The sequence below is a fragment of the Corythoichthys intestinalis genome, chromosome 7, assembly GCF_030265065.1.
Source record: "Corythoichthys intestinalis isolate RoL2023-P3 chromosome 7, ASM3026506v1, whole genome shotgun sequence".
Taxonomy (NCBI): Eukaryota; Metazoa; Chordata; class Actinopteri; order Syngnathiformes; family Syngnathidae; genus Corythoichthys; species Corythoichthys intestinalis.
Window position 1 is genome coordinate 14,357,969 of NC_080401.1, and position 12,841 is coordinate 14,370,809.

Here is a 12,841-nt window from a genome sequence, read left to right on the forward strand (position 1 = left end):
TCATTATTGGATCGTTTTTGTTCACCACTGTAAATAAGAGCACTGAAGCAAGTAAGGGTAAGTCGCCATTTCTCTTCAACCCGATTTCTCCTGTTTTGTATAGAGTAGGAAGTTAGGTTAGAAGCTGTCTTTTCTTTGTTCCTTTTACATGATCAGGGTTTAGTTAGCGGGTGGGGTTTAAGTGTAGTTCCTTTTGTTTGTTGTTTTGGCCTGGGCTTACCCTGAAGTCACGCTTCGTCGGCATTCTGTACATATTCATTGCGAGTTTGATTGTTGTGTAAATAAATTTGTGTCCACTCGTACATTTGTGTGGCTTGTTTTATGTTACGCCCTTCGCGAGCCGTCCTTGGGACGTAACGAGCCATGAACACCACATATTTTTAAATGTAAATCTGTGAGAGCCATACAATATGTTTAAAACCAAAAATACAAGTTATATGTGCATTTTATGTAATTTCAACACTTTTAAAGTACAATAAATATCTGAATTCTTTTTAATAACTATTACAAATAATAATAATTCAATTAGATAATAAATTGTAATTAAATAATATTAAAATAGTTATTGTTGTGTCCACAGATAGATTCACCCTATGTTTGAAATGTTTCATCTTATTTCGTTGTGTTTGTGGAAAATATACACACGTTTCAGCCTGAAAAGACTGTTGTACTTACGGTTTTAAACCAGCAGGGGACAGCGTTCGCTTCTGGCGTGCATGGGCAATAAATGTTCGCATTTTAGAGCGAATAAGAAATGAGCTGTCTGTGCAGCAATGCGAGACGGACGTTGTAAACTAGTATTTTTTTCTTGTTTCAGGTGAGAAAAAGTATAATTTGACTGTGTATATTAGCGGATTACTTTATTTTAGGATGGTTGTTATGTGTTCTGTGTGTTAATATAGTTCAGAAATATGTTAATCGTTAAGTATGTTTATGTATGACTGCAGATGTGTTTGTAATGGTGAGTGGACGACGAGTGAATGCTAGTAGCGTATAAAATGCAGAAATGTTTTGTCACAAAAACTTGTATTTGTTTATTAATATAATTATATAAGAATTTTCATTTTAGAGCGAATAAGAAATGAGCCATCTGTGTGCAACAATGTTGTTTCAGCTGTACAAGAAAAATGAAAATACAGCAGGATTAAATGTGTAGCAACAGACTGAGGCATTTCATCTCTGTCTGCACCACGCTACAGATGCATAGCTATTATTTCAACCGACTGCCACACCCAGACGTTCAGACGTTCTCCACTGCCGCACATGTCCTGATGTCGCCCGATCACTGGCTTGCCAATGGAAAAAATGTGAGCGCCCCTTACTGGTTGCTTTTGTTAATGCTTCCCCTGTGGCCCTTACACCCGCCAGGTTTTCTCCGAGGTTACAATTACCTAGAGAAACTTTTTTTTTTTCCTTCTAATAATTGAAGATTTGTCTGCGAGCCAGATACAGCCGTCAAAAGAGCCATATCTGACTCGCGAGCCATAAGTTACCGACCCCTGCTCTAGATGATAAACTGTAAAGAATGATTGTGGAAAGAAAAGAGGAGCAGGAATGCCACGTTTTGATCGTCCGCCTCCATTGTTTACAATGCTTGCGTGCCACTAAAAGTGGCGATGGCACGCTCCATGATGTCACTTCCTTAGTATCCGATTGTTGTACGGAGACAGCAGTCCATGTTAAGCGGTGGGTAATATTACCCGACTACATTACCCGTGTAATAACTAATCCGAACAAGAAGTATATTAGTGTAGCCGACATGCCGTATAGTCTAAGTAATTACACGTTTAAGGCCATTATCCGTCCTAGTGTAGACGTAGCCTCAGGCCACTCAAATGCGCTCACGCCGCTGAGAACACTTACACACACACAATGAATTGTCACTCAAACTACCGCAAGTGTTTAAACAAGCACAACATTGCAGCGTCTTTCCAGTATAGCGCTCCTAACCTTCTCTGGCAACATCAAACACTCAACAGCTGCCACTCATCATTAACTTTAACAAGCAATCTCGAGCGCACTGAGGACCAACAAAAGCAGCAGGACAGAGAGTGATCGGATCGGGTCAACTCTAGTTTGTTGGCTTGTGGCCGGCTCTGTGTTGGCACAGCACATTAGAAGCATCTGAAGTATCGATACTGATAAAAAAGTATTGATACTCAGATCATGACATAAATCGATATATCGCCAGATTATATTTTTTCCCAGCTCTACTATTTTCCTTTGCTGCAGACATTCCGACAAAAGAGAAAGAATGAACAATAATGAAATAGAGTCCATTATCTCGAATCTGTTTATATATTTAATACGTTTGATTTAAGTATAAAATTAATTTTGAAACGATTTTTCTCACTGGTAATATAAGAAGTTTTAACAATAAGGAAGCATTGGCGATGGGACAGCGTAGGGTCGGTTGCCAACGGGCTCACAGTAACAAGGGATTCACATGATTACTGGTTCCTAGATATCAAAGCTGATTTGTATACACTCCACCCCTCTCAATCACTTATCTTATAGACTCTCCCCCTCCCCCTTCTTTCCCTGGTCAACAGGCCCCCCACATGGTGTCAACTGGAAAAACATCTAGCTGACGATAGCACGAACATATTCATAGTTAGTGTACGCGTTCAATTTATTTCTTGTTGTTGTGTTTTTTTGCTTTCTTTTCTTGTGTGTCTTTTCTTCTGTTCCCCAATACCCCTTCCTGTTCGCTGCTTTGTCTTTATAAATGAGGTATGTTGAATGATTACAATCGGAGTATGTCATACTCTCACTGTGAAACATTGAAACTGTTCAGACCAAACGGACGCTTAGACTTCCATTTTCCGTGTCAAACAGCTGAATAGGACAGGTTTAAAGAAAAAAAAACAAAAAACAATAAGGAACCACAAATTGTACCTCAAGCAGGAAATCAGACGAGTCATGCACCAGCATCACAAGTGTGCCAACTCTCACAAAGTTGCAGCAGTAGGAGAAACCAATGAGAAATATGGTAGCAATGTGGTGAATGACCTGCTCCTTGAAATCCTGAAACACACATTCCCAAAAGATTATGCAGTATGAAAGTATTTTACACTCGTATAACATCAAGGGAAAAACGCAAAAAGCTTTCACAAATGTCCATATCGTTTGGATGGTGACACTGTTTTGTGGGGTTGAATTCGCAAAAACCTGAAAACCTCATCCAGAGTGGAAATGTAGACAGAGCTCCACCCTGTCGTGGTGTTCTAAACAGTTGATAATGCGAAATGGAGTTTTGGTGGCATCGGTCCATGCTCCAGTACAGTAGGTGGCAGTAATACTCCAGTATATGTATGCCAGTGAGTGGATAGCACATTCGCCTCGCGAACTGAGATTGTTGCTTCAATCCTGGCTCTGGCCTCCCTGTGTGGAGTTTGCATGTTCTCCTAGTGCCTGCGTGGGTTCTCTCCGGGTATTCCAGTTTCCTCCCACATCCCAAAAACATGTATAGTAGGCTGAATTACCACTCCAAATTGTCCATAGGTGTGAGTGTGAGCGTGGGTGGTTGGTCACTATGTACCAGTTCAGGGTGTACCCTGCTTTCTGTCAGTTGTTAGCTGGGATAGGCTCCAGCACTCCCGCGACCCTCGTGAGGATAAGTTGTTCAGTAGATGAATGAATAAATGTTTTCCAGTAAAGAGGACAATGACACTGATGCCGTCACATTCATGAGACAGTTCAAGAAAATAATTAACATGGGTTCATGTGACAAGCTTCAACTTGCCCTAGCAATTGTTAGCGCCTTACAGGAGTCAAGTCAATTCATTACGCTCATCATACAGAGTCGCAGCAATCCAGTTTTTGTAGTGCGGTCACCAGTGTGGTGCATGAATGTGTTCAATGAACGATCATTCATGAACACACTCATATTTTGGGCAACTGTGAACGGAACGCATTATTTTTTTGTCTTATGAACCTTATGTGAATGCATTCATTCTAGCGGTTGTGAGCGGCGTTCATAACCTCGCTCACTGTCTAGTACTGGTGTTGTGCAGCAAAGAAAATACGTGACTACTGTGGTAGCCCATATGTGATGTCAACCCTTTTTTTTTATGCACCGTTCACTCTCACGCACATTTCGCTAGATATCATACAACATAACAGTGACTTCCCCAATCCCCTAAGTCTCATCCCATTGGCTGTGTGGACCCAGGGTGATCATGGGACATCTAGCATCTTTGGATAATACAGTGATACCTCGACATACGAACGCTTCGACACACGAGCTTTTCGACATCCGACGTAAAATTTGACTCGCAATTTGTTTATTCATTCTACGACATGCTCGAAATACGACGACATGACAGCACAGCACCGCGGACAAACGCAGGGCGGATTTTCTTCTGAGAGAAATCAACTCTGGTTTCAAAAAGGTTGGTACAGGTGGTGAAACAAGGAAAAAGGTGAAGCTTACTATTGAAATGATGATGCACATTATAGAAAAATAAGAGCGTGGGGTGCGCATCCGTGAACTGGCTCAACGATACATCTCCACGGTCCTCCTCCGACCAAAGTTCGCCAATCTTTATCAGTTAAGGTAACAATTATTATTGTGGTAACATCAAGGAAATCGCCAGCTTCGTCAGGTTTCTAATAATTTATTCTATCAACTTGTGGAACGACTACTGTCCCCCGCAGTTGACGGTGTTCTCAAGACAACATTAAAAGTGAAAGTAAGCTTTCCCTGTCTCTTGTGGAGTCAGCTACGCGGTGCGTTTAGGTACATCAAAAAATGTCCGCCACATTAGAATCGGATTCGTTACATTATTACTGGAATTATTATTGTTATTATTATATTATTATTCTGATATTCTGATTTGCTATGTGTAACTGCCATTTGTACCAGCAGTACCGTATTGGCCCGAATATAAGACTGTGTTTTTTGCATTGAAATAAGACTGAAAAAGTGGGGGTCGTCTTATATTCGCGATCGAGACATTATACCCATTCACGACGCTAGATGGCGCCAGATATCATTGAAGCAAATGCTGAACTTGAGGAGTAATGTTCTGTCATGACAGATCTCAGGTATTCTCAAGTTTAACCAGTTTGCATTATTTTATTGCAATGTTTTTCCTTGTTCAGATTTGTTTCAACACGCCAGTGACAGTTAGACCTCACTTTGATGGTTAATGCAGTTATTGCAATTTTGTTGTTTTATCACAATAGATTGGTTTATTTACGTTTCAAAAACCAGAAGCCATTCATTTACGAATGTGATTGTACTTTAAATATTTAAATGTTCAGATATTAAGATCTGAAAGAGGCAAAATAACATGCTTTTTCTCTCAAATATATTTTTATAATCATTTGTTTCAGATGTACTGTAATTATTTTCTGTATAAAAATTAATTTGGTGTTCAAAAAGTCTTTTTTCAAACTTGAGTCTTGAAAAAGAGGGGGTCGTATTATAATCAGGGCCGTCTCATATTCGGGCCAATACGGTATTTATTAAGGATTTAGCGGAGGTTTTTGGGCTGTGGGCTGTGGAACGAATTAATGGAATTATAATGTATTATGGGGGAATCCTGCTCGACATACGACCATTTCGACTTACAAACAAGGGCTTGGAACGAATTAACTTCGTATGTAGAGGAACCACTGTATTTAAAAAAAGTCTCATCATAAACATACTTCTACAACATGAATACGGCGCAAATAAATGCTTTTAACAGCGCGGTGAATATGTGTGAGAGAGGACTTTCCTTCAGTCATTTGTAACGTTATACGCATGTGCAGAACCTTACAGTTGCAACTTCTGATCGGTTTAAAAAATCTGACAGAACACTGGCCCGGTACCAGCATTTGAGTTTTATGAGCAGGTCAGTACCAACGCAGATTTGAAATTGAATATGAAAATGAATCTGACACAGTTTCAGTGTTTAAGAGGATAAAATAATTGCTGTTTGGTTCTACAAGTACTATCAACTCTGTCAATAATAACTTGCAGCAATTATTAGGGAGACAAAAAGGACTACAAAAGTGCATTTTTTAAAATCATGAATTTCAGTTAAAAATTTTGAATTATGAACTGAACATTTCATTTTAAAATTTTTGAAATGTAATTTGAACTACTTCATGTCGAAAATGAACTTTCCCAACACTGGCAGCCACCTATACACTGGGCAACTTGGAAAGTTTCACGCACTTTTTCATCTCCGTTTACATGCAGATTTCCCAAAACAACTCAGTAATGTAAATGTGAAAGTGAGGTAACAACAAAACTCCACATTTTTGTTTTTGCTTCCGACCATTTCCTTCCAAACGTGGCCTAAATATGAGCAGAATATTATTAGATAACTACAGCGGCATCACAAAACGTGTTAGAGGTTTAGAATGTGTGTGTAGGTGTGGTGGTGGTGGTGGGGGTGCATGTGTGATATAGAGTAGATTACACTTACTTTTCTCTTCACATCCACAGAGACACAGAGAAGTAGAGATAAATAGAAGCCAAGTTCCAGGATGTAATACCATTTGTGTGCGTCACTGACAACCTGAAACAAAAAAGAATGTTATCTGTAGGACATAACGCTGTAGCTGTTTTACAAATTTAACATACTGAAACCTAGTACGTTCCTTGCAATGTACTGAGCATTTAAAGGTTTGGTTGAAAAGATGTAGCAAAAACTGAATTCCTTTTTCCTCTTTCTTCATTAGCTAGCGCTTATTTAATGAAGAATGAATATACATATACTGGACTGTCTCAGGAAATTAGAATACACAATATTCTAATTTCCTGACTGTCTCAGGAAATTAGAATATTGTGTATTCTAATTTCCTGAGACAGTCCTGTATATATACACAGGACTGTCTCAAAAAATTAGAATATTGTGTATTCTAATTTTCTGATATATACAGTGCCTTGCAAAAGTATTCGGCCCCCTTGAACCTTGCGCCACATTTCAGGCTTCAAACATAAAGATATAAAATTTTAATTTTTTTGTCAAGAATCAACAACAAGTGGGACACAATCGTGAAGTGGAACAAAATTTATTGGATAATTTAAACTATTTTAACAAATAAAAAACTGAAAAGTGGGGCGTGCAATATTATTCGGCCCCCTTGCGTTAATACTTACCTTTTGCTCCAATTACAGCTGCAAGTCGCTTGGGGTATGTTTCTATCAGTTTTGCACATCGAGAGACTGACATTCTTGCCCATTCTTCCTTGCAAAACAGCTCGAGCTCAGTGAGGTTGGATGGAGAGTGTTTGTGAACAGCAGTCTTCAGCTCTTTCCACATATTCTCGATTGGATTCAGGTCTGGACTTTGACTTGGCCATTCTAACACCTGGATACGTTTATTTTTGAACCAGTCCATTGTAGATTTGGCTTTATGTTTTGGATCATTGTCCTGTTGGAAGATAAATCTCCGTCCCAGTCTCATTCTTCCGTCCCAGTCTCAGGTCTTGTGCAGATACCAACAGGTTTTCTTCCAGAATGTTCCTGTATTTGGCTGCATCCATCTTCCCGTCAATTTTAACCATCTTCCCTGTCCCTGCTGAAGAAAAGCAGGCCCAAACCATGATGCTGCCACCACCATGTTTGACAGTGGGGATGGTGTGTTCAGGGTGATGAGTTGTGTTGCTTTTACGCCAAACATATCGTTTTGCATTGTGGCCAAAAAGTTCAATTTTGGTTTCATCTGACCAGAGCACCTTCTTCCACATGTTTGGTGTGTCTCCCAGGTGGCTTGTGGCAAACTTTAAACGAGACTTTTTATGGATATCTTTGAGAAATGGCTTTCTTCTTGCCACTCTTCCATAAAGGGCAGATTTGTGCAGTGTACGACTGATTGTTGTCCTACGGACAGACTCTCCCACCTCAGCTGTAGATCTCTGCAGTTTATCCAGAGTGATCATGGGCCTCTTGGCTGCATCTCTGATCAGTTTTCTCCTTGTTTGAGAAGAAACTTTGGAAGGACGGCCGGGTCTTGGTAGATTTGCAGTGGTCTGATGCTCCTTCCATTTCAATATGATGGCTTGCACAGTGCTCCTCGAGATGTTTAAAGCTTGGGAAATCTTTTTGTATCCAAATCCGGCTTTAAACTTCCCCACAACAGTATCTCGGACCTGCCTGGTGTGTTCCTTGGTTTTCATAATGCTCTCTGCACTTTAAACAGAACCCTGAGACTATCACAGAGCAGGTGCATTTATACGGAGACTTGATTACACACAGGTGGATTCTATTTATCATCATCGGTCATTTAGGAAAACATTGGATCATTCAGAGATCCTCACTGAACTTCTGGAGTGAGTTTGCTGCACTGAAAGTAAAGGGGCCGAATAATATTGCACGCCCCACTTTTCAGTTTTTTATTTGTTAAAAAAGTTTAAATTATCCAATAAATGTTGTTCCACTTCACGATTGTGTCCCACTTGTTGTTGATTCTTGACAAAAAAATTAAATTTCATATCTTTATGTTTGAAGCCTGAAATGTGCAAAAAGGTTGCAAGATTCAAGGGGGCCGAATACTTTTGCAAGGCACTGTATATACACAGTGGGGCAAATAAGTATTTAGTCAACCACTAAATGTGCAAGTTCTCCCACTTGAAAATATTAGAGAGGCCTGTAATTGTCAACATGGGTAAACCTCAACCATGAGAGACAGAATGTTGAAAAAAAAAAACCAGACAATCACATTGTTTGATTTTTAAAGAATTTATTTGCAAATCATGGTGGAAAATAAGTATTTGGTCAATACCAAAAGTTCATCTCAATTCTTTGTTATATACCCTTTGTTGGCAATAACGGAGACCAAACGTTTTCTGTAACTCTTCACAAGCTTTTCACACACTGTTGCTGGTATTTTGGCCCATTCCTCCATGCAGATCTCCTCTAGAGCAGTGATGTTTTGGGGCTGTTGTTGGGCAACACGGACTTTCAACTCCCTCCACAGATTTTCTATGGGGTTGAGATCTAGAGACTGGCTAGGCCACTCCAGGACCTTGAAATGCTTCTTACGAAGCCACTGCTTTGTTGCCCTGGCGGTGTGTTTGGGATCATTGTCATGCTGAAAGACCCAGTCATGTCTCATCTTCAATTCCCTTGCTCATGGAAGGAGATTTTCACTCAAAATCTCTCGATACATGGCCCCATTCATTCTTTCCTTTACAGAGATCAGTCGTCCTGGTCCCTTTGCAGAAAAACAGCCCCAAAGCATGATGTTTCCACCCCCATGCTTCACAGTTGGTATGGTGTTCTTCGGATGCAATTCAGTATTCTTTCTCCTCCAAACACGAGAACCTGTGTTTCTACCAAAAAGTTCTATTTTGGTTTCATCCGACCATAACACATTCTCCCAGTCCTCTTCTGGATCATCCAAATGCTCTCTAGCGAACTGCAGACGGGCCTCTACCTGTACCTATTTCAGCAGGGGGACACTCTGGCATTGCAGGATTTGAGTCCCTGGCGGCGCATTATGTTACTGATAGTACTCTTTGTCACTGTGGTCCCAGCTCTCTGTAGGTCATTCACTAAGTCCTCGCGTGTGGTTCTGGGATTTTTGCTAACTTTTCTTGTTATCATTTTGACGTCACGGGGTGAGATCTTGCATGGAGCCCCAGATCGAGGGAGATTATCAGAGGCCTTGTATGTCTTCTATTTTCTAATAATTGCTCCCACAGTTGATTTCTTTACACCAAGCGTTTTACCTATTGCAGATTCAGTCTTCCTAGCCTGGTGCAGGTCTACAATTTTTCTCTTTGGTCTTTGCCATAGTGGAGTTTGAAGTGTGACTGACTGAGTTTATGGACAGGTGTCTTTTATACCGATAATGAGTTAAAACAGGTGCCATTAATACAGGTAACGAGTGGAGCCTCGTTAGACCTCGTTAGACCTTGTTAGAAGAAGTTAGACCTCTTTGACAGCCAGAAATCTTGCTTGTTTGTAGGTGACCAAACACTTATTTTCCACTCTAATTTGGAAATAAATTCTTTAAAAATCAAACAATGTGATTTTCTGTTTTTTTTCCAACATTCTGTCTCTCATGGTTGAGGTACAGTGGGGAGAACAAGTATTTGATACACTCCCAATGGGTTTTCCCATTGACTGTGTATGAAATACTTGTTCTCCCCACTGTATACCCATGTTGACAATTACAGGCCTCTCTAATCTTTTCAAGTAGGAGAACTTGCACAATTGGTGGTTGACTAAATACTTATTTGCCCCGCTGTATATATATATTTATATATAAGGGAAAACACTCAGGTGACTTGAAGTTCCGCGCTGAGACACCGAATTTGGCCAACTTTCAAATTTGTCCATTATACATGTGTGATACATCATTGGAAAGCTTAAAATCTCAACTTTCTGGGGGAAGAAAATTTTTGAACAGGAGGGCATTTTAAAAAAAACTTTTTATTTTAAACAGCAAAACCCTAACTGGAGGTGAGAGCACGCAAGAGCAGAATTAAAGACGCCATGATTTTAACGAGATATCATCCCGTACTTACCTTTTTTTGATCCAAAAACTCCATGTAGCATGTATTACTGAGTCTCAAGACACATATGTGAATGGCCACAGCTGGATTTTTGGGGGATTTTATTAGGGGTGCAACGGTACACAATCTCGGTTCGGTACGTACCTCGATTCTGAGGTCACGGTTCGGTTCATTTTCGGTACAGTAAGTTGCAACACTGAGCAGTTTCAAGTTTCTCATATTAACTCTATGACCACAGCCTCGAAAAGTAAGGGTTACATTTAGGGCTGTCAAACGATTAAAAATTTTAATCGAGTTAATCACAGTTTAAAAATAATTAATCGCAATTCAAACCATCTCTAAAATATGCCATATTTTTCTATAAATTATTTTTGGAATGGAAAGATAAGACACAAGACGGATATATACATTCAACATACTGTACGTAAGTACTGTATTTGTTGATTATAACAATAAATTCACAAGATGGCATTAACATTAACATTCTTTCATTTGAAGACATTTTCTTTTTCTCAGCAAAAACAAACACACAACAGAGCCTTAGAACAGTAACAAAATAAGTATTATTTATAATGTGTGCAAAGTGTGTGTAGTGTACACATAAATGTGGCCCTCTTCTCTACTCATCCTCCAGTCGCTGAGGCAAACCAACTTATTTACATTTTCTGAGAGTTGTTCCATCTGTATTCTTTTTAAATTTGAATTCCCCACCCAGAGGGCCAACCTGCTTTTCTTCCATGTTTACATTTAACCGTTACCCATGCTGCTCACAGCACTTCTGAGTGGTGTGACGGCCCTGGCCTTTAATTGTTATCTTTTTTGAGACTGTCAGTCAGCTGATCGTCACGTCCGCCAGCTGGCTGCCTCCCCTCCCAACGTGACGTACTCTGATTGACGCCGGACGGGAAGACGACGTCGCCGCCGCTGATGGGCCAACTTCAAAAATTAGCCGTCAACACTGTCAACACTCTGAGAGTTCGCATTGACAACATGTATGCCGCATACCTCCTCTCCTTGCCAGCTGTTTGCTTGCAATTCATTCATCTGTGCATTTGATCGCTACTTTGTTACACTTCCGCTTTTTCGGTGAGGTCTTTTGTGTTCATTCGTTATTGGATCGTTTTTGTTCACCACTGTAAATAAGAGCACCGCGGTAGTAGGCGTAAACTGCCGTCTTTTTGTTATTTCCTTTTTACGATCAGGGTTTACTTAGCGGATGGGGTTTAAGTGTAGTTTCATTTTGTTTGTTGTTTTGGCCTGGGCTTACAGTGAAGCCAGCTTCTTCCGCATTTTGTATATTTTGTTCACTTCGAGTTCGACTTGTTTGAATAAATTTGTGCCCACTTGCAACTTGTGTGTGTGGCTCGTTTTATGCTACGTCCTTAGCGAGCCGTCCGTGGGACGTAACAGTGGGATTATGGGATGCATGAGCGGGTCATTTCGCGCTTGTGTTAAATGCGTCAAATATTTTAATGCGATTTATTCAAAAAATTAATTACAGCCCGTTAACGTGCTAAATTTGACAGCACTAGATTACGTCAGAAACTCGTTCGGTACGCCTCCATTCCGAACCGAGCACCCCGTACTGAAACGGTTCAATACAAATACAGTTGCATTTTCCCCGATATTTTAGATGATAAATAATCGATCCAAACAAAGAAAAAAAAAAAAAAAAAAAACATTTTTAAAAGGGTAAATATTTGAAAAGGAAAATCTCGAGCACTCCTTGATGTCTGCGATTTCTGCATTGCGACCCTTGTTATATTACCGTGTTTCACCCATAAAATCCCCCCAAAGTCCAGCTTTGGCCATTCACAGCTGCGTCTTGACACTCGGTGAGACATGTTACATTGAGTTTTGGGATCGAAACAAGGTAAGTATGCCATAATATCTCGTTAAAATCACGGCATCTTTAATTCTGCTCTCATGCACTCACCTCGAGTTAGGGTTTAGGGGGTTAAAAAAGGTTGTTTTTTAAAAAAAATGCCCTTATCATAACAACGACTTTCCTGTCATGTATATAAATACAGTAATAAAAATACAGTAAAACAGTATTCCAAGTGGCTGCCTGGCCGCTCTTAAATCTCAGAAAGGGTGGGGAACAGCCTGGAATGAAAACACCTCTTGTTGCCTGTACAGCATTGAAGACAATGAGAGGAAGTCGATAAAGGCAACAGAACCCCAAACAGGAAAAGCGGCAACAATATAAGGAGCAGCTCCACAATGTTCACCCAACAGATAATGAAGTGTTTTTTTGTTGTTGTTGTTTTTTTGAAAGCTGTCAGTTAGAGTTCATGAAAGGAAAAGAAAGGCTGGCTTCCCCGCAGGAATGCCGATTTGCAGGCATTCCTAACTCTCATATGAGTTAATAGCTTTCCTA

General features: G+C 40.1%; 1 protein-coding gene across 2 annotated transcripts in view; it reads right to left on the reverse strand.

The window, feature by feature from the left end:
- Positions 1-12,841, reverse strand: part of cers4a (ceramide synthase 4a) — a 54,303-nt gene that overhangs the window by 10,433 nt on the left and 31,029 nt on the right. For both annotated transcript variants that reach the window (XM_057841480.1, XM_057841482.1), the window contains exons 7-8: positions 6,423-6,515; positions 2,899-3,027 (exon numbers count right to left, since the gene is read on the reverse strand). In XM_057841480.1, the coding sequence (XP_057697463.1) occupies positions 2,899-3,027; positions 6,423-6,515 (222 nt within the window). The remainder of the gene's footprint in view (positions 1-2,898; positions 3,028-6,422; positions 6,516-12,841) is intronic.